Source organism: Lingula anatina, chromosome 4 (assembly GCF_051362555.1).
Source record: "Lingula anatina isolate TDL-2025a chromosome 4, LinAna3.0, whole genome shotgun sequence".
Lineage (NCBI taxonomy): Eukaryota > Metazoa > Brachiopoda > Lingulata > Lingulida > Lingulidae > Lingula > Lingula anatina.
In genome coordinates this window covers 20,038,918-20,061,814 of record NC_141770.1, presented here as the reverse complement: position 1 = coordinate 20,061,814, position 22,897 = coordinate 20,038,918, and the positions used below count along the sequence as shown (strand labels likewise).

Genomic DNA, 22,897 nt, shown 5'->3' with positions numbered 1-22,897 from the left:
GCCAATGTGTAAGCGGTAGGTGTCAATGGTGCATTCCTAAGGCCCTGTGACTTTTTGTCTGGGGGCGTTGATTTTTTTTCAACCTCATCGATTGACTCTTGAAGTCGGGCAGCACAGTTTGACCCGAAAGGTGCTGTCAAGATTTGAGGAAGTTCTGATTGGTGAAAAGAGAGAGAGAGTAGGGGGAGAGAACTGTTGATGTGGAACTGCTCAATCCCCAAAGGTAATTGTCTAGTCTGATGATTTCATGTAGATCTTGAAATTGTAAATTGTGTTGAAAGAATTTACAGTAAAGTCCAGTGAACTCAGATTAGCTTTTAAAGAATTTTGTTGATGCATTTTGTGTGCATGTTGAATGGATGGGAATGGATTGTGAATGTGCCCATGCACGCGCATGCATGCATACTTACATTTTTGTTGCACCATTGTGGTACAAAGTAGTATCAACGTATGCAATTAACAATTCTTCACAAGCTAACCACGACATATGGATTTTTCTATCAAATGGGCATAAAAATAGAAAAAGAATGATGGCAGTTTCAAGTTTCATTAAAGCTAGTATGCTATAGGCCCCTTTCCCATAGACACCATTGGTCTATGTAGATTGATCCAACTCTGCGGGGACTCTTGCTGAATGCAATCATTTCAACAGATTAACACACCTCCTCCTGGCATTAAGTAGAATACAGAAAAGCTGGTGATCCTATGAGTACATTGGGAACGAAAGGAAGCATGATGCAGAAAGCTGATTGTACTTACTGAGAGCCCTTGCAGGGTTGATCGTGTCTATGGGAATAAAGTCATATGCACCGATCAAGGCTCTTGTACTGTATAACAGGCGTCAGCATACAGGTTCCTTATTCTCAGCAGGACTTTGTGTATTAGTTTTTCTAATTATGTCTGAATTATTTAAAGAGCAATTTGAAAATATGTCAGTCCTTGCATTGAAGAATTTATGGTAAAAGTTTCGCATCAGTTGGTATCAGGCCTATATAGTGGTTTGACAAGTCAACAATCTGTTGTCTGTGACTGATGAACATGGCTCTTTTCTTCTAAGTATTGCAATTGAAAATAATATCATGATCATGAAAGCAAATGTTTTATATTTGGTATCGGCATAGTTTTGCTAAATATTAATGTATGTGGTAGATCAATCCTATAACATTGGCTTAGACATGGAATTACTGACTAACAAGGAAAAGGATTGTGTCGTTGTTCTGATGTGTTGGTTGCTTTGATGTGTGTGTGTGTGTGCGTGCATGTGTGTGTAATATCACTTCTCAAAAATGGATGTTTTGTTCAGGTTTTATTTTCCATGGATGGTGAAATTGAAAGCAATGTCTGATTGCTGCTACACTTGCTGTGGTAAAGCATATTGTTTAAACACGAGGTTAATTTCCTATTTTTTCCCCCCTGTGAATTTGGCTGTATTTATCTAATCCAGTGCTGGCAGCAATTATTTTCTTTTTTTTTTTTCCCCAATGCATTAATGAATATTTAGTGATCTGTTTTTTGTTTTTTTTTTTGTTTTTTTTTTCTGGCGTCCCCATAAAGATAACCAATCAATTCAGAATGGTGTTATGGTAATGTCATGGAATCAGGCTAACTAAATCATGTAAGCTGTTATTGATACAGTAAAAAAAAATCTGGAATCGGGAAGTTGTGATCCAAACACTTCATGATATTTCAAAGGTGTCTGCGTGCAATGTTGATTAAGGTTGCTAACATACAGTTTCAACTGCAGGTTTGAGGTTTCATTTTATTATTTTGGGGGAATCATTTGATATCACCTCTTTAAAATATATATTCTCAAATTTATAAATTTTGATTATAATTTATACAGCAAAAATGAAATGCATTTATACCAGTAGTTTTGCCTTAATATGTTATTTTTATTATGCATTTGCCTTTTTTAGGAAGTGGAAAAACTTGGGAATCCTGCATATAAATAATATAAGAGTGTATTTTATAACATTTCAATTAAATCCATTTTCCTCTGTCATTGTTTTCTCAGTATGTTATTATGAAAATTAGTCTTATAATATAGGCTGGGATGTTAGATGTACTGTAGATTTTTGTGAGAGACAGTAACATTTGTCATTCCTGTCTCCATATATAGTACAAGGTTGTGTATAAAAATAATGGGATCTTGGTTGATGTGAAACAAGAACAGGAAAACGTGATACGTTTATCAAGCTGCTACACAGGTATCATTAGGTGTTGGGTTAAGAGAGATTTTGCTTTAGCAATTCTTCTTTCCCTTCACCACCAAAATCCTGAGGCTTTTTTAGTCTGATTTAAGAGAAAAAAAGTCCAGCTAACAGTTTTTAGCCCGTTTCATAATTTGTATCCTAGTATATATGATGGTGCCCAGACATGTAGTATGGACTGGCGTGGAAAAGTGGTGTACATAAAGGTTATTACTCAAGAGACTCCCATTTGTTATTGCAGGTGAACAGTGAGAGATACACAACCTACTGCATGAATCATCATGTGATACCATCTCTGGATTCTCTACCAGCTCCGACACATTGTGGAAAGAACACTTGAACCTTCTGCCTGTTGCCGCCTTACCCAAAGCAAGAACATGGGAAAAGAAGGCATGAATTTTGTATGAAGTCCACCACTGAAGGTGAATGGGGATTAACACACGCAGCGTACTGTGGCATTGATCACTTTTTTTTTTTTCATTTGAACTGCTGATCATCACAGATGGAACTACTTGTACTTGACCAAACCACAAATGTTTACCAGCAGATTGGAATAGGGAGGAAAGAGATCAGCTGATGCGGATATAATTTATTTGAAAATATACTAGGTGGTTGAAATATTCACAGGTTTCCTGCATAGACGTATGTGTGTATGAAAGATATCTAAAAGGTGAGGATTCTTTTTGTGGTATCGTGTGTAGATCTTTTATCATCTTGATGTCTGCTGCAGGAATTTGTTGTAAAGCCTCGTTCACGCCTGATCAAACCAAGACCTAATAATGATAATGTTTATTTTTGTATAGTGCATTAAATTGCACTTAACAGTTTTCTGTATGCACTGTACAATCTAGTATTCTTAATCTACTAAAATTATTCAGTTTTGCTTAAAAATTATCTTAAAACTACTTAAAAACAAAAAATAGTGAAAATAGAATAAATGAGATTGAAATTCTAAGGTTGGTGGGATCCCTCACTCTCCCAATGACCTTTGCCCAGCATGCAGTGACGATTTTTCTGCATGACTATTCCCCATGCCATATTTTCTGACTTTTAACTAAATTGCAGTCTCATCCCTGATTCATGTGACCATTGCCCAGCATAACCACGACTCACATTCTAATGTATTATGCATTTCTGTTCCAGCAATGGTATAGTGATTTCAACTAAGCAGTGGTGAGAGCCACAATAAGAACAACCACAGTGCAAAAACAATACTGGATTGCCAGTAATAATGCATTTTTGACAATAGAAGAAAGATATTGGATTGATAAAAAAAAAAGAGAATTTAAAACAGACAACATGGCAGACCATTCTGAGCTGGTTGCAGAAATTCCATTCGTGGAAAAGATGAGCATGCAGGATAGGCTTAAACATGCACGCAAACGTCGTGCGTATCAGCTCAAGAAATACTTCCAGTATGACAAACACTTTGATAAGGAGCAGACGAAGCAGCGCAGAAAATCATCCTCCACTTCCAAAAAGTCCAACCACAATAATAACACAAAGAAACGCAAAGGGAATGGGTCCATCTTTTTCGAGGGTCATGTGATGCTACTGGAGGCAGCTGCTAGGAATGACATTGATGAAGGTACGCTAATTTTGATTGGTTGAGAAGATTCAAATTTGGCACGTTGCCCCTGTTTTACAAAAAAAAAAAAAAAAATTGAAATCAAGCCTGGCCTCCCATTTTTGAGTTCATCATGGCCACTTTAAGAATGATGTAGGTATAGTGTTTTTGTTTTGATAAAATGGTTTGGCAAGATGAAGTAACGTGCAGTTGGTATGCATCTGGAGAACAAGAGCCGAAACCCCCGCATGAAACCATCGTCGTCTTATGTAAGACACTTAACACGCCCAGTGCCCCATCAATTACACGCAAATGTTAGTTCATCAGGTGAAAAAAAGTAAAAGGGCACCAATACATTCTTCTCTGTAATAAAACCTACAGACTATTTCTCCTTGATTTTAGCACCTTGGCAATTGAAAATGAAAAGAAATATTATTCAGTTAACCATCCTGCTGGTAAATTAGTCTTTGCTCTTTTCATTCTCATTTCACCCTTTTGGTGTTGTCCTTACTCTGGAATTTGTTTACCACATTTTTTTAAAAAGAAGTTGAACATGAGTCTATGCAGATTCCTCTAAGTTTAGGTCTTCACTTTGTTCTGTCTGCAAGTAAAACATGTTCTCTTATCATCTGTTACACAGCCCTTTAGCACTTTGTATGCATTCACATCTGATTCAACTTATACCATAAATGGTTCAAATGAAGTCACTCAGTGAGAAGATTAGGATTTCTGTCGAGCTATGAAAACTTCAGTATCCATATTTTCATTTATTTATTGGAATCTTGCTTAATTTTACAAAAGGCTTCAGCCTAACATTTGTACAGTAGAAGAAATAGTTTTACAGTGAAAATGGAGCCTTTAATCTGTTTTTTCTATCAGCTTGACCAGTCAGTATTGGTGTAAGAAAGTCCCGCAGTGAACGAGTCTTGTATCACTAATATAAGTGCCCCATTACACTGTGTTAACATTTAGGTGAAATTTACTGTAAACACACCTGTGACCTTGGGGCATGTACTACTGCGTATATTATATCACTGATGTGACCTGAGGCCAGCAAAGGCAAACAGGCGTTATTTTTAAGTAGTCGATTGGCCATATGAGGACCATCTCGGAAAAAATCCTTTTTGTTTTCAGAGAATGTTGTTCTGTGCATACTACTTTTTTATTCAAAAATTTTATAGGTGACTGAACAACTTTTCCCAACTTTAGTCCAGTTTGGTGGAATACTCTTTAAAACAGCACACAGGTGCTTCTTGTGCTTGTGAACAGGTATACATAGCTCATGTTATGAACACACACTATTTTGCCATTAGCCAAAATTGATTGGGCAGATTCATCGCGTCAGTTTTAATCAGAGTTTTACTCAGTTCTGCTAGAAACCTAAGTATTTCATGTAAATTTCATGATGAATACTTAGGCTACGTAAAAGGGATAAGTTTGGCATTGGAAAGTAAATTATACCAGCATTTTGTTCTTAAACACTTAATTAGAATTGCTAACTTAAAGTAAATGTGGTCCATAAGCCTGATTTATAAACTTCTTGATTCAAACTTCTGTCTTAACATTAACACCAAACCTAAACTTCACTGCCGATGTTCATCTGATGTCACCATCAGAATGGATGTCATTCAAACAATTATAAAGTCCCACGTTAAGCAGTCTAATGACATTGGTAAGCCCAAACACAGTTTAATAAAACCCTTATCTGAACAGTTCTTTATCAGCACATTCAGAACAGCGGACTAACAGATCCATGGATCAAACATGGCTACCCATTAAAAAGCTTGCCTCTTCATTCCCGAATAGACACCAGATAGATTCCCTGCAGGGATTATGCAACATGCATTCAAGGGGGTGGCCATATTTGATCCGTGGATATGTAAGTCCACTGTTCTGAATGCGCTCTATCACCCCATTTCCATAGATTAGATCGACCTACTTTAGATCGACCTAACTCCCTGGGGGTTCACGCTAAATAGCTGTCAGCCGGGCGGACACGAAAGTTAATTACCCCCTTACAGCTTGTAGTAGGCGGGACGGACATTTAAGTCGGATTATCTGAAAGTAATCTAGTGAGACTCTCCGCGGGGATAGATCGATCGAAAATCTATGGGAATAGAGCCTATATGTCACAGATTTAAACTAGGCACAGTTAGCCCCAGTCTGTAACTGGGTAAACACATATCAGTATTTAACTGAAGGAGGACTGGGGAACTGTTGACACTTTTATTGCCCTATTGTGTCTGGGAATTGGTAAAATTATAGAACAGACTGTTGGGTGGGAAGTGTTTGCATAATATCATGTTGCTGTCATTCACCTCTTGGGAAACATTAGATTGTGGAATAATTCGGTCAACAACTTCAAGTGGAAATGGATGATTGAGTCTGACTGGCCTCACTGGAAGACAGGGGCTGTGTTTTTTTTTTTTTTAATGTTAGTCTTTAACTTTAGTCCAATAAATTTGGTCTGTTTCAGTGTAAGCTAAAAAAATTAAAATGAGTAACTTTGTATAGTCTTAAATTTTAGACCAAAATTTTAGTCTACTTCAATTCAGGCTAAACCGGAAGTAAGCCACTAAGAAGAGTAATTCTTTGTTTCAAATGGTATCTGTTTCTTTATTGTTATTGAACAGGTATAATGTATCATTTAACTGGATGACTATTGAGTCATCTTACATAAAATTGGTAAAAGCCAACTTTCTGATCAAAAGTTTTTCTGTGAAAAGGGCCCAAGGGGCCAGAGATAGTGTGATACTAAGGTGATTGTCCTGACAACTTTATAGCCTAGTTGGGAACATTGCACTAATACTGTACTCTGGTAAGGTTTAGATTAGGTAGCAATATAATTGTCAACATTGTGCTGAGTTGTGTACCTAGGGCGGTGTTCAAACATGGAAATATCTTCTTTGAGCATAAATATTTAAAAAGCTGGGTACGGTAGTTACTCTCCAATTTCAAACAAAATGGATGTGTTTCATACCCCCCCCCCCCCCCCCCCAAAAAAAAAAAAAAAAAAAAAAAAAAAATTGTGATGCCTGAAAAAAGTATTGAAAATTTTATAAAAGTGAGTTGGATGTATGTCTTTGGCTTGAAAAATAATCAGGTATTATATTAAACAATAAGTTGGAAATTTTGGAATTATTTCTGGATCAGTGCTTTGCATTTCCTCTGTGTCAAGAATAATATCTATGACACATAAACAGATTTATAAATGTACTATAAGGTGTGTTTTCATTGATAGTGTTATTGAAATTCAGGTTGTTTTATTCTCCAGAGATTGAAATGGACCAGTGTAGACTGTCCTACAGTTTTGTCCCTCTAACACATCTTTTGAATCCCTCATTATTTTTATCCTATATCACTTGCAAAATAATCATGTTAAAAGCAATTACACCTTATCTACAAGATAACTAAATTTCTTAGATTAAATTGGCAGGAGTAGAAGTTAAGATGATTAACTGAAGTGGAGATGTGTTTAAGATGGTGCACAGGGGCGTGATGTGGTACTTTGTCTCATCTTCTGCCCCGTGAGTCTTAGAGCCCCTTCCCAATAAAACTTTGGTTCTAAGGAGGTTGTTCCAAACTGGGAGGGGGGGGGGAGGACTTTTGTTGAATGCAATGACATAAAAAGATTAACAGGCCTCCTCCTGGCATCGAGCAGAATACAGAAAAGCTGGTGATTATATATGAGTACATTGGAAACAATTGAATGCATGTCATTCAGTTGATCTGATTGCATTTAGCCAGAGTCCCCATGGAGCTGAATCGATCTATGTAGAGCAAAAAGCTTTATTGGGAATGTTCCCCTTAAATCCAACTGTCTGACTTTTCTTAGAGATTTTTAAAAAGTGCACAATACTGAAAGCCTCTTTGAAATGGCCTTTAAAAGATGCAGCGTTTAAACATACAGCATTAGAAGCACTTGGCAGAGATAATTGATGAGATCACCTTACAAGGCTTCTTAAAGAAAGTCTATTGAAGAGTTTTGAAAGCTGCAGCAAGTTAAAATGTCAAGCTGTCTTTAAGTGGATTACATCACTATCCTTGGAAAGATTGAAAGGAATTTCGGAGATGTGTATTCACATTTGGTCGATGAGTGGCATATTTGGAACAACAAAAGGGATTGTCAGTTCCCGGGTTGCAACCATTCTTGGCTTACAAATTATCCTTGGAGAGAAATTTCTTGTAGTCAATCCTTAGGTCCCAATGTAGGAGTATATTCTTGGTAATTACTGGAAAGTACTTGCCTCGTTATGTATTGATGCATAATTTTTTTTTTTGAGTGCAGTCATTGTTTTACTTATTTCTGACTCTGAAATCCTACTTTTGTATTTTTTTTTTTCTAAATTTCTTTTTTGATGCATTATCATAGATTCGCATATTTTTGACAAACTGGATCAGGCAAATAAGCATTAAGGAATATAAAAAGTATGTTTGGTTTTAATGAGTTTGATAAAATAAAGCTTCTATTGATCGGAAACAGTGGCATTTTCTTTGTTGGAATAAAGCAGGTACAATGTTTCATTTAATGAGACTTCTACTGAGCATCATGGGTTAAAGTGGACAAAAATATTGGTCTAAAAGTTTATGGTTGCAGTTGGGCCCTTTATAAACACTTTCTGGTTTAAGTTAGAGCTGTTCTAAACACTACTTTTTGGTCCAAGTTTGACATATTCTTAACACTCTCTGGTCTAAATTATCCCTGGACTATACTTGATTTTATGGCATAAGTTGGACCCATTCTAAACACTATTTCTGGTTAAAGTTTGGCCTATTCTTAACCTTATTTCTGGTCTTAGTTAGCCCTGGTGTAAACATGATTTTATGTCTTACTGAAGCCAGCCAGTACACTGCATTCTCCACTGTTTTATGCTTCAATTCTTTTGCTCATGGATCTGCATTGACACACCAACTCAACAGCCATGAGCGGAACAATAAGTCAATACCCAAGGTAATATTTGGAAAAATAATAATGAATAAAATAAGTTACTTTTTAAACACGGCTGGAGAACCTAACCAACTGGGAGCTTCCCACGCTCCAGTTAATCCTTGAGTATTGTATTTGACTGTGGCTGTGAAGTATATTGTGATCTGTGTGGTTTGATACTCAACTATAGAGAATATTATTAAAATGGAATTATGCAATCAAATTGAAGATTGTAGATTGTCAGTTAGACTAACAAGAGGCATGGAACTGTAAGATTACATACTTCTATGTACATAAGTTGTATCTCCTTCCCCCCCCCTCCATAGGGAGAGAGAGAGAGAGAATAAAGTGAAACTGGATAAGACTAAGCTATTTTTCTTCCTTTTAGGCAACGTGTTTTATCTTTGTGCCTCCCCCCATCCCAACCTTAAGCAAAATCCTTATTTTACCAGTGTCAATTTAACTTTAAACCTGTCCACTTAACACCATTGGTATGCACCAAATGTTGTGACCTATGTGTCCCAGAATAAGTGACATACACATACATGTCTAGCTGTAATTCTAGCCACAGCTTGATGTGATGTCAAGTTTCTATGATATTGTGTTTTTTTCAGTGCGGAGACTGCTGACGGCAGGTGTCAGTCCAGATGTCACCAATGAGGATGGTCTCACTGCTCTTCATCAGGTAGGAATGATCAGCTGTTGCCCTTAGCAAAAATATCAGGCTGGCCTGCTGCAATATTGCTGCAAACTGCAAATCTTTCTTGCAAGTTGGCTGCAATATAGCTGCAAATTAGCAGCAAGAGGGCCCAAACTGCTCATTTTGCTAAGGGGATGTAAGAAGGGTGGAAGTTAACCTTTTTCTGGAATATGTGTTACTTTTAGAAAAGAGGAAACAAATAAAAAATGGTGAAAGTTTCTGTATTTTGTGTAGAGAATTTAAGGGAAAAAAAAAATTGTACTTGTACTCATGGTAAAGAGATGGACAGTTTATTCCTTAGTGAACATTTTTGCAACACTTTTCCTGTGCTTGGTATGTATTTGATTAGTCTTCACATTATAAAATTTTGCTTATCGGCTAAGGTGATTAAATGAGGCATAAAAAAGATTGATCATTCATTAAATTTAAACCAAAGTTGTAATTAGAGCCACTTTGATTGTTAATTGTTATATTAACATATGTCTCATACTGTTGGATATATGTTCTAGTGTTGTATAGACGACTACGAGGAGATGGCAAGACTGCTGATTGACTTTGGTGCCAACGTCAATGCACGTGACAGCGAGCTGTGGACACCACTGCACGCTGCCGCAACATGTGCACACATTCATTTGTGTGCATTGCTGATACTGAAGTGAGTAGTCATGTTATAATATCTTTATACCTCCTTGAAACATAAAAGAAAAGAAATGTTAATTGGACAAGCCTTTAGCCAGAGATAACAAATGGAAGTGGGGGGGGGGGTCTTTTTGTGAAAAGGTAAAGCTTTTTATCATGTCCATAGAATGTAGATCTGGCCCCAGTTTCACAGAAAAAAAAAACCTGAAGTCAGTTGCCTGGCTTACTTGACTAGGATATCCATGAAAATGCTGTTACACTGCTCCGTATAGGGTAAGATATGACCATGTCCCCTTGGTAATTAAGTTCTAAGCCAGGGACTAAACTTTTTTTGTGAAACCCGGGCCTGGTTTCAGAGCTGACCCTCCTGGCCAAAAACTGGGCTTTTATGAAATGACAGCAATATGACAATACTGCATACAGCAATGAATTTTGACTGTCACAGCATATTGCTGCAGGGCTATAAATGCATGTAACAATATCCCTTAAAACATTTATGAAAATGAGGGCACATAAATTGCTGGATCAGTGCTAAACTGTGTTTTTCTTTTATCCTTTTATCTGTTTTTATATTATTTTTTTACAGGGGAGCAGAAGTTCTGGCGGTGAATGCCGATGGCAATATGCCTTATGATATTTGCGAAGATGACATCACTTTAGATTACATTGAAAATGAAATGGCAAAGAAAGGTAAGTAGTTCTGTCTTCAGTATTCTTTTTCTTCCTTTCTCTTGTGTATTTAACACATTACTCTGTTTGGCTGATTGTCTAATTGATGTATTAGGTCTATAAGTCATTGGAAAAAAAAAGGACTAATTGACATCCCCAGACAATAAGATTACATAGAGACTGGAAATAGAATAAATGACGTCCCTAGACATTTAAGTATACGCAGAGACCTCTTTTGAGTACCAGATTCTTTAATTCCATGTTCAACAAATGGAGCACAGTCTCGGTGGATTTACAAAGAAAAGGGCCCAGTGAGATGAAATAATACCCCGGGTGAAGGCAAGGGTCCTTATTTTTTCCACTGTGCCCTATTCTTTGTAGTTCATTATGAACTATGCTCTATTTTTTTATTGTAACAACTGTATGAAGGAAAGACTGGCCAACCAGAGAACTAGGGTTCTACGAGGGGTATCATAATAATTGATAGGGGATATCCATTCACATCAGTTGTAATCTGTTTCTGGTTTAAGTGAGACCTTGTGTGAACAGTCTTTATCACTGAGATATTAATTCCTTTCTCCTCGTTTGATCCTGCCGTGAAGTTTTCGCCTTTCATGTGTAATCATGGAAGAAATCTATTATGGTGAAATGTAATCTGTACAACGGAGCCCCACCAGATTATTAATCAATACTGCATGTAGTGTCGGGGTTGATAGTGGACTGGGAAATTACTGAATGTGAATTCAGGAAGGTGCTAACTTACACAAGAAGTATTGACAGTGTTAGTGAATTTTAAGATTCCTAAACATATTGGGGTCCCTTGGAAAGTTTCTGTAGCATCTGGGTAATTAAAATGTGACTGTTTTTGTTTTTGAAGTTATTGTCATTCTGAAGACAACACTTAAGTCCTATTTAGTACTTCTACTTGAATGAAAAATATAGGGAAAATGTCAGTGGTTACTGAAGTTTCACACACCAATTTGGCTTAGTACTGAGGCCGTTACTATAAAAAAAAGCATACTATGGGCGCATTCAGAACAGCGGACTAACAGACCCGCGGATCAAATATGGCCGACCCACTTGAATGCTTGCTGCGTAATCCCCGCGTGGAACGTATTCAGTGTCTAATTCTGAATCAAACGGCAAGCTTTTTAGTGGGTCGCCATATTTGATCCACGGATCTGTTAGTCCGCGGTTTTGAATGCACTCAATCATTCTTTATATACATATATGATTATTATTTTATATTGAATAACTTTATATCTTAGGTATCACCCAGGAAATGATAGATGACACTCGAATGGATACAGAAAAGATGATGTTGAGGGACATCAAACAACTGGCAGAGGAAAAGAAAGATTTAGAGTTTGTAGATGAAAATGGGGCAACTCCAGTAAGTTCACACTTGGTGTATGATGTGTAGTAGTTTGTAAGTTCAGATTCTTAATCTGACTGAATTTGACTGGAAAAAGTAAGCCTGACATCAGATTACAGATTATTAGATCATATTATTCATTTGAAATTGACTTTAAGGGATAACAATTGATCATTGTGGCAGGAAAAGTGCCATTAAAAAGATTTTCCTAGGGTAAAAGATAATTTTCCTATACTTTCAGTGAATCGGTTCCCACATTCAATTTTTAAAAGTTTTTTTTGTGATAATGCCTTGAGAGATTATTATGGAGCATAGCCATCTATAAAGTTCCGCGTGCACAGATTTCAGAATAATTGCAATAAACACTGTTTTGGTGGTTAAATGGAATTAACCATAATTCTATGTGTTGTTTGTAATGTATTAATTGTGGAATTTTGAATCTCTGTTATCCCTTTAAGATCAGATGCTTGAGAAGCAAACGGAATTTTGGAGACTGAAATCATTTCCTAAATCAGTCTTAGTTCGTTTGTGATATCTGCATTCATGTCTTTTGCTACATGAGCAGATATGTCCACATGACACACGCACGCATGCACACTCACATACACACACATTCTTAGACAGGTGCATTTAACACGTATATAGAAGCAAACTGAAAAGCACAGCTTTCCACCTGATCTGTAAGGCAAGTACTAGTCAACTATATCTGACCTAAATCTGGTGCCCTCAGAATCATTTTCCCTGATTTATTGCCTAATGTGAACTTGTTGAAGGCAGCACCATGTGGTTAAGGAAATGCTGCATCAAATGAAGTGTGCTGCTGACAGTTCAGGGAAAGGATTACCTAAATGTTATTCATTCGATACAAACTTCATGTTGATTTAAAAGGCAGTGACATCATTGTGAACTTCCTTTTGCACTTCATTACATGTAAAATTCTGTGTTTTGTGTTTGTTCTCTGATTATTTAAAATGTGGCCTTTTTTATTTTGGGATTGTGAATGTAGATACCAGTACTGTATTTACTAAGCTGGAACACAATAGATTTATTACGACTAATAGATACATTTTTGTGAGTGACTTAAGGTAATTAATCTTGCAGTCAGATGATGAAATATTAAAAAGTTTTTGAGATTTGTAAGTGATTATGACATTCAAATTTGAAAGAATTTGGTCTCTGTGAATGATAGCGATATGTATATTTCAGAGCCTGCATAGACCCTGCAATATTTGATGTATGAACCATGTGTTTTATCAATCAATGAAAAAGATAAGACCTAGGCATTAACCCACATCAATTCTCCCAGGAGTGAACTTAGAAGAAATATGTTGTAATTGATTCCCAGTTGCACTTCCATGCTTTCTTTCATCTCACCCCTTTTTTTATCTTCAGCTTCACATAGCGGCAGCAAATGGCTATGAGAGCGTAGTGGAGTTCCTGCTGGACCACCACGTGTCAGTAGATGTCCGAGATGTGGACGGCTGGACGCCCATCCATGGGGCAGCTTGCTGGGGACAGGTAAATGTGATGGGTGGAGGAGGGGAGGGGACACTTTCTGGACACACTATGACATAGGGTAGCCTGTCAAGTCTGTTTTTTGGGACAGCCTTATTGGGAACTGGCATTTGTCAGCCTGCCTGAGATACACACAATTTCCCCCATTAAAAAGGTCTAGTAATTGCCATATTATGAATGGGACACCCATCTTGAGACACTGTTGTATGAGACAGCCTGCTTGAGGCACTATGACACGGGACAGCCTGCTTGGACACTGAAATTTGACAGCCTGCCTGGGATATATGGGACAGACATCTTAAGACGCTTGTATGGAGCACTTACATGGGACAGCCTGCTTGGAACACTGACGTGGAACAGAATATTAGACTGCTGTATGTGACAGCCTTATGGGACACTGACATGGGACAGCCTGCTGGGGACACTGCATGGGGCAGCCTAGTAAAGACACCGGGACACGGGACAGTCTGCTGTGGGTAGTGTGACAATAGAAAGCCTGTGTGAGGTACTTGTATGTGACAGGGGACAGTCTTCTGTGGACAAGGAGGTCATTTTGACTGCAGTTTTGCATTAGTTAGGTTTTTAATGAACTTTTCTAGCCAGATGGGATTTCTTATCATATTTGACACATTTTATGATTTCTGCTTTAACATTTGGACACAGGCCAGGATATTCCTCAAAGACACTGGAATCGGAGATGGTAAAGGAAACTACTGACTAGTTGTTATTGACTGCTTTTATTGGTTTCCCAATAATTGGTTGGATTAGTTGATATGAGAAGAAAAAGGCAGTTTCAAGCCAAGAGGGATTTTATCACATGCACATATCTTGTTTTCTAGACAGAGTTGAAAATCTTCCAGATTTATCTGGGAATCCGGATATTTGAATGTAGTCTTTGTATCCCTAAGACCCCCTCCGTATAAAACTGTGCACCATCAGTGCTGCAATTTTAGGATTTTTTGAAAGGTCCACTTTCATCTCTGTAGATAAATTACGGCCAGCTGACCTTTTTGCATGCTTTGTTCACACTTTTGTAGGATTTTTTCTATAACTCAAGAGATATCCCTTTTTGATTAAGCAGAGTATTACTTTGACTCCAGGAAAATAAGCAATTAGGAAATGAGTTGGGTGAAAGTAAAATTCTCCTTCAAAACAAAATGTGTTCTTTAGCAAATCCAACCATAAAAGTATAAGGAAGATATCTTTTTTAAAAAAATCTACATTTAAAGGGTGGCATGTATTGAACTAATGTTGTGATCAATCATAGCTCACGGAATATACGATAAAATCTCGATGATTTTAACCAGAAAAAAGTTATTGATTTGTCAGGTACATAATTTTAGAATCAGTAAAAAGACAATTCTGTGTAGCATTTTGGTGCTATTACTATATACAGTAGAACAATCGGGTAGTCTCCTTTTCAATTGTGTTGCTACCACTCACCAGGAATGTTATAATTTTAAGAATTTATTACTTAAAACAAGTACAGTATCTGTAAAATTCACAATTTTCCCATTTGAAATGATCGTGCCATTACCGTAGCAGAAAATGGCCAAAACAATGTGATCCATCTCAAGCACTTATTTGCCTCATAAAGGAAGCCAAAGTGGAATCATGTTACTGTAAAATCAATCAAACTTGTAGAAAATAACAACTGGTGGGGATTTGTGGTCACTGACTGTTGTTTAGTTTGCATTTAAGTTTTTTTTTTTTTAGAAATGTAAAATTCCCAGTGTGTAATTTTATATAAAGTGAAAATAAAAAAATTATCACTTTGTTGTGAACTGTCCAAAATGAATTTCACTTAGAATAATAATTTATCTGAATTCCCGCATACAAACTTTCATCAACAAATTATATCTCTAAGGGCTCTGACATGGTTCCATATTCAACTTTCACTTTACATGCACAGAGAAACATAACTAGCAACCTCTCATCTTTAGATCCGAATCAAAAAGTTCTTTATTATGTACAACTGTCTTATATTGCACCAGACTTAATAACATTTGCATTTTTGTCGTATCTTTCAGCCGGCCATCTTGGAAATCTTGGTACAAAACGGGGCAGATATTGAGTCCAAGTCAAACAATGGGGAAACTCCTTACGGTGAGATCAATTGTTTACTATTATCAATTTCAGGGTTTGACATAAATTTTTTCACTTGGTTGTTTCGGAACACAACCAGGCTTGGTAGTGGTTTTGTTGGTGTTCTAGGTTAAAAAATGTTTGGTGGGTGGGAAGGGGGCTTACCAAACATGCATTTTTATTTTCAAACTGATACTCCATTTTTACCAAGAGGAGCCAATGTCGTAAAGCACACAGTAAAACAAGTCATGCAATAAAAGAAAAAATATTCAAAATAGAATAAGTTGCATTGTCTGACAACTGCTGGTCAAGACTTGATTGCCTGAGAGGAAAATTGGTTGCAAAAGGCCACCAAACAACCCTTCATGTCAAGCCCTGAATTTTAACAAAAAATAAAATGTGCTGATAAGCCATTAAAGAAATTTTATACAAATTTGTAGTTATTTTGTATTATGAACTTGTTTTTTGTGAATGGTGGAATTGTACATCTAGCCACAATACAAAGTGAAGAAATGGACCTAAAGAGTTTTCTGTGCACACAAATTTTTAAATCTTTGTTATCATATATTTTTTTTCACCCTTCTGAAGATATTTGTGAGGACCCAGAATTCAAGCAGAGAATCTTAGAACTGAAAGATGAAATGGAGAACAATAAACTAAGCAGAACCAAAGAAATAATGAAGAGGCGAGGGCACAATACAAGGAGGTATGGTTTCCTTATTGTCAGTCCCAACTTGTGTAGAAAAATACCAGTAGGATTAAGATACCATTTATTGCTATCCATTATATTTTCCAAGCTGAATAAATCCAGCCCCTTGTTTTCTCCAGTCCTTCTGTCCCTACAATAGAGAATATTGTTAGCTAAATTCTTATAAAAATTGAAGACAATCAATTAATAATATAATCCAGAACAGTGTTTTGTTAGCAATGCATAAAAGTTGTTAATTCAAAAGATGCAAAATTTGAGTTGGTATCAAGTCAGAAAGTAAATTTTCATGAGTAAATTTTAAGTTCTGCAGTTGGATGACTGTCATGTGCTGTGTATCTGGCTACAGAGTCTCACTGCTGGAAAAGGAACTAAATAAATGTAAGAAGTGAGAAAATGGCCAACAGCAAATCTTTTTTTCTGAAGGACGATAAAGGGTGGACTAAAAATCTGGATGTATTCAGTTTTTCATATTTACATGCTGATGGCATGGCCAGGCTTTGCTATTAAAATATCAAAATATCAGAGCAGCTATTTGTCTTATGATTATTTGTTCTGCCTACCTGTATATGACATTCAAATATACAATTAAAATGCCATCTTGAATATGCTTTTATGATTTTATTGATTGAATATTCATTGAATAATGATTTACGTAATAAAAATATGTATTTTCATTTTTTATGCCAGTTTTTACTTATATATTATAAATTTCTACAGGAAATTCTTGTGATTTTAGAAAAATTTTAGAAATATATTTTGGAATAAATGATGTGTAGTATTAGATATTGTGTTTAAATATGATAAATGTACACTTTTTTGACCATCTATAATGCCCCAATTACCAAAACCCAGTGATGCTTAATTAGAATATTATCCTTTTTTTTAAATGTATGACTCTTTAAGACAAACTGTCTGTAACGTACCTCAAGTTTTTCACATCTTCAATGTGTATGGATGAATTTATGCACCACTTACTAACCAGACAAGGAATAGATATAAGGGTTATTGAGGACCCCTTTTGAATAAATGGCTATCATTTCTAAGTCACCCTGTCCATGAAGAAGAGGGGAGTCATTTTTCATTAAAGTGTGTCAAGGAACCCTTTGGAATATGTGCTTATGGAAACCCAGGTCTTGTGTAATATCCTCCCTGCTGCTGAAGGAGAACATGATGATGTCATGGCTGAGAAATCGTTGTTCAAATTAAAAAAAAAAAAAAAATCACACTTTTATAAATTGGTGAAAATATTCTCAAGATTTCACACTCTTTTGAGCAATGCTAAATTATTTTTGGATTTGATCAAATTTGACTTTCTGGCATGATCCAAGCACATCTTGATGATCTGATAGCTTCTGTTCAGCATCTAAAACAAATACCGTTGAGCTGTACGGAACCGCTACAAAAATACAATAAGCCAGAAACCAATTATAGGTGAGATTTACTCTGGATCTTCTTTCAAGAGGAAAACAAAGTTAATCAGATAGAAAACCATCGATATTGTTGGCCAGTTATGATTGTTTTTTCCTGTCAGCTTCTTTCTTCCTCATTGCTTGTTGTTAATATACCTGCTCCTCGCCTTCCCAGATCAGTAGATAGGCGAAACAACTTCCTGTCCATTCCAATGAGGTACGTAAGCCACCTTGGAAGGTGAAAACAACCTTACAGTGAGCATGCCATATTTTCCACGCATATTTAGTTGAACAAGCTGACCAAGAGCATACCATTCTTTCATGCAAATTTATTCAACAACCTAATAATATAATATGCCATGTTTCCATGTAAATTCCTTTGAACAATCTGACAGATAAATTGCCACATCTCCATGCAGATATGGTTTTAATTAATAACCTGGTGAGTCGCATTTCCATGTAAATTAAGTGGCTGCTGTTCACAATTGGTTTTCAAAATGGTATTTGTTTCCATTTGTGTGGACATTTGACCAGTAGATTTTGGCATTGTTCACATTTCCAAAAAAAGAGATAATAAAATAAAAAAAATAAAATAAAATAAAATGATGACAAAATGAAAAATTCATCTTTAAGAATGATACAAGTATAGAAATTCTTTCTCGTCAGCGCAGGCTTTTATATGGACCAGTTCAACCCAGCTGACCCTAGGCTACATCATTTGAATCCTTTTAGACAGCTGTGGTATTATTTGCATTTTTAAGACGTTCCTGATCCGTTATTGATGACGACCTGTGCTGTTACAATTGCATACAAGATTGATAGCTTATCGCATTAAGTGCAAAACCATGTTGATCTGTATGATAGGGATGTCGTACGTTTAGAAGGAAGAAATTAAAGAAGTGTCATTGATATCGTTTTGATTTTTATAATCACAGCTTTCAGAACTGAATTTCTGTTTGCTTCAGTTTAAGTAATTAGTGAAGAGTGCAGGAATTTTCAACATGGAAACGTGGCATTTTCCCCCTTGGTTGCTGTGACCTCTTACTGGATTGTCATCATATAACCCTTCATTGATGGCTGTGACAATTTTAGAGAATATTCAGCCTGGAAGGGTGGTGCACTTTTTCTTGATTGCTGTGACTTTTCCTTACCGAACATTTTCGGTATGGAATTTGGTACACTTTCCTCAATGTGTGACCGTCTATGAAATTCTCAGCATGGAAAAGTGGTGCTCTTCATTTTTTTCATCAATAACTGTGACCTAATAAGACAGGTGCTCTCAACTCATCTGCTGCAGTTGTCCTGGGTCCATTTTGCAAAAGTTTTGAAGTGAAAAGTTTGTTAAAACTTTAAGACTAAAATCTGTGGTCTACTTTGATTCAGTAAAAAATTCTAAAATCACCAAGACAAAGAAATGTTCTTAATTTTTGTAAAACAGAAGGAATGTCTTTGTTTAAGCAGACTTATAAGGAACATCCTGGATCAGGGTAGACCCCTTTTTTTTTCTTGAAAGCTATAACTAATTTTTGACTTCAGAAAGTTCTCTTGTGAAATGGGACCCTGGTGTTTGGTGTGTGCATATCCAATAAGGCATGGTGAACAGAGAGCAGTGTAGTTTGCATGAATAGTAGAACTTAAATGATGAAGGATAATCAAAAGCATGTGTTGTCATCCAAGATGTCCGACTTGTGTTTTGCCAGCTTGTTTCATTTGTATTTTGTCTGGACAATCGCAGTTCATGCTATTATGAAAGATGTTGAATGAAATTTTTTTGTGTGGGATTGTCTCAAGTGTAATTTGTCTCAACAAGCACATTTCATGCTGCATCAAGAGCACAGTACAGTGTGTCCAATTTGTGTTGTGGCAGGTTGTGTCAATTGTGTCTTGTCTCAACAAACGCATTCCATGCTTTGCCAGCAGCAGAATACACAATGTCCCTCACTGCATTTCATCCCCTTTAATTGCCATGGAAAAAGGCCGGCACCTCATTGTGCATAAACATGTTGATTTATTCCACAGCATGCACCCCCTGCTCTTACTCTGCATGGCTGCTAAAACTCCTCAATTTGTCCATAAGAGGGGAGTGAACTGACTTTATTGAAGGGCAGATCCAGAGACGGGAAGTGCGTCCACTTAATTGAAAGGTGGATGTTGAGAAGGATGATGTAGTGGAGGTCCTGAAACTGGCCTGGTTAATGCAAAAACAATTTTTAATTCTTGCAAATTTAAGTGGAAAAAAATCCCCCCCCCCCCCCCCCCCCCCACACACACACACACACACACACACTTCTTCAGTAAAACCTGCAGGAGACTCGAGTTTCTGTTTATGTCTCTTTGAGATCTACTTACATAATATTTCCCATTCCTTTAAGTTGTTTAGTAGATGTTGCCATGGAAAATGGCACGTTGATTAGATTTTTGGCTTAGATTATCTATTTATGGTGGCCTGTTGCTGGTAGTATGATCTTGTTGCTCAATCTGAAGGAATTAAAAAATTGGACTCATTAATTTGGTTGGATTAAGGGTTGATTGCATCATTTATAGAATCTCCCTAGATTCTATGACATTTGATGTCAATTTGTTTGATTTCTGTGAGCTATTGAATTTTAACAAATAAAAACTTAAAAACCTGAAAAGACCTGAATTTCTTAGAGCTGAAACACAGTCTTGCTATGGTTGACATTTCTATAAATTTTATTATATCTACTATTTTGCCTCTTACAAAAAAAAGGCAATTTTTGATATTAACATTTAACCCTAAAAGAGTGATTTTTTTCTTTTATTAATACATAATGACACTCTTGTCCATAAATTACTAACATCTGAAGTTAAATATAGCACCAGAAATTTACCCTTTATATATGTGTTTGTGAACCTTACAAACATCTTGTTCCATAATCTTGATTCTAAGCAAGCTCGTAGCCAATGATATTTACCGTTACATTTTACAGTTTGCAACATAGTAATAGTACTGGGTCCATGTATAGCTCCAATACATCGCTGCCCGAGAAACATCGCAGGTTAGCATGGAAGGGTTTGATGTAATAAACAAACTTCTCTTCTGCAGGCTTGACTCACAGTGGAATTTTGGGAGAAAAAAAATGAAAAAGAAGTAGAAAAGGAATGATCACAGAGTTATATAATTTTTCTTTTTTTTTTATTCTGATTTCAAATTTGATGGAAAATTTCACATTTTCATCAAATTTTAAATTGGAATAAAAACTGACAAATTATAAATATAGGATGATATGAAGTTAAATAATTTGTCAGCTTTTATTCCAATTTAAAATTTGATAAAAATGTGATAAACCTTGTTAATTGTTAAGCTGCTGGCCCAGGCAGAAAGTGAGTCCAGCCTATGGAAGAGGCATCATAAAGGTGTGTTCACTTCCAGACATACTGGACTGGAAATGGCCATATGACAGACATGAACTTTTTCTGCATATTTGCAGAATTCTAAGATTTTTTAATTCAACTCTGATGGGGCTTAATGTATCCCCAATACATTTGGCTAATAAAGTGCTCGGTCCCATTAGGGTGAATGTTCAATGACTTAAACAAGGGTTCATGTCCGAATTTCAAAGCTAATCAGATTAGTGAAATGTAAAATCTGGTTACCTAATGATATCACTTGGGTTGTTATCGGTCTAAGTTTGTCTTGTTATGAACACGCCTTTGGCTGTAATTTCCCAATGAGTGGTGTGAGGATGTCTTGCGCCAAGTGGGGACTTGCTGTACCCCAACAGTGATTGAGCAGGGAAGAATGTCACCCATATTATAAAACCTGACTATTTTCATGTTAGAGTTTTGGTCAATAACCTGTTCTTCTGTGTTCAGCATTTCACATCTAGTCTTGTGTCAAGACAACATACTTACTTAAACCAATCACACTTTTATCTAGTCATTCCCATGGAAATGTGGGCCTGTTCACACGGGTGCTAGGTTGACCAGGAAAAAAAACAAACTAATTGACATCACCAGATAACCAGTTTGCTTAGCATGGAGTTGCAAAGTCTGTGGCTAGATAGCTGTGCTTGTGTTTTCTGGTATGCCTTGGTGATCTCATTTAGTTTTTCCTGGTCAAATTTAGTCCTGATGTGAACACGACTTTAGTCTATTTCCTAGAAAGATCAACTTGTTCACCTCTTGGTGCATTCTCTCAGTAATCATAACTTTGTTACATTTAAAGTATGTTAATCCTACCCTGTGAGACCAGTTGAAAAATTAAATAACTCCCTTTAACGAACACTTTTCCCCAAGGTTCTCAGTTTGAATTTTTTATTTTGATTTACATTTTGTGGGATATAACAATATGAGGTATGAGGACTAACTGACTTTTGAAGGATTTCAGACATTTTATTTACTCTGCAGTAGTGTGCAGTATTTTTTTCCCTTTTTCACATTATGTTGGAAAGTATATTTTCGATGTTGGCATCAATTTGAGACCAATTCTAGTTTGAGAATTTAAATAAAGGAGATCTTGATGGAGATTGAATCTAATTTGCAAGTTCCATCCTTGTTTAACTGGTCTGACAAAAAATATATATATTGACATTTCAACTCTTTTTATGATTTCGTGCTGTTTTCTGATCAGCAAAGTTTGAATGTTGCTAGTTGGCCAAAATGAGCCAAAGCAGCGCTTAACTGGAGGTAGACATGTTTTGGCATATATTGCAAAACATCAAAATGCATCACTTGATTTTGGGCAGTATTTTGGTGAAAAAATAAACATTTTAGCTATATTTTCATGTATCGGGCACATATTTGGAAATGTAGTATGATTTTTTTTTGTAAAAGTGTCTGTAGCCAAAAGCAAGTGTTTTACAAAAGTAAGCCTCTGCTTTGCTGTGCTGATTGGCATACAGCCCCCAGTATTGACTTTCACACATTCCCCAACTTAATAATCCGTATTCAGTCCTTAATAAGTTTGTGTTATATACTAGACAGTGTGATAATACTGACTTTTTCAACATAAATTCCCTAACATTTGACTTTCACTTGTTTTATTCATTACCTTTATTCTTTCCCGGTAATTATGTTTAAACAGTTGCTCACTTGCATGATAAAAACTAAAATTTTAGTCGCATAAAGT

The 22,897-nt window shown here is 36.3% G+C and overlaps 1 protein-coding gene across 7 annotated transcripts in view; it reads left to right on the top strand.

Annotated features, from left to right (window-relative positions):
- LOC106161140 (uncharacterized) overlaps positions 1-22,897 on the top strand; it is a 65,043-nt gene that overhangs the window by 35,973 nt on the left and 6,173 nt on the right. For 5 of the 7 annotated variants that reach the window (XM_087011958.1, XM_087011959.1, XM_087011960.1 and 2 more), the window contains 10 exons: positions 2,452-2,880; positions 3,354-3,798; positions 9,319-9,389; positions 9,914-10,059; positions 10,630-10,733; positions 11,981-12,105; positions 13,480-13,605; positions 15,633-15,708; positions 16,276-16,393; positions 20,757-20,825. In XM_087011958.1, the coding sequence (XP_086868084.1) occupies positions 3,510-3,798; positions 9,319-9,389; positions 9,914-10,059; positions 10,630-10,733; positions 11,981-12,105; positions 13,480-13,605; positions 15,633-15,708; positions 16,276-16,393; positions 20,757-20,825 (1,124 nt within the window). In that variant the 5' untranslated portion in view covers positions 2,452-2,880; positions 3,354-3,509. Of the gene's footprint in view, positions 1-2,451; positions 2,881-3,353; positions 3,799-9,318; positions 9,390-9,913; positions 10,060-10,629; positions 10,734-11,980; positions 12,106-13,479; positions 13,606-15,632; positions 15,709-16,275; positions 16,394-17,980; positions 18,023-20,756; positions 20,826-22,897 lie in introns of all 7 variants that reach the window. The other 2 variants (XM_087011963.1, XM_087011964.1) reach the window with 2 other exon arrangements.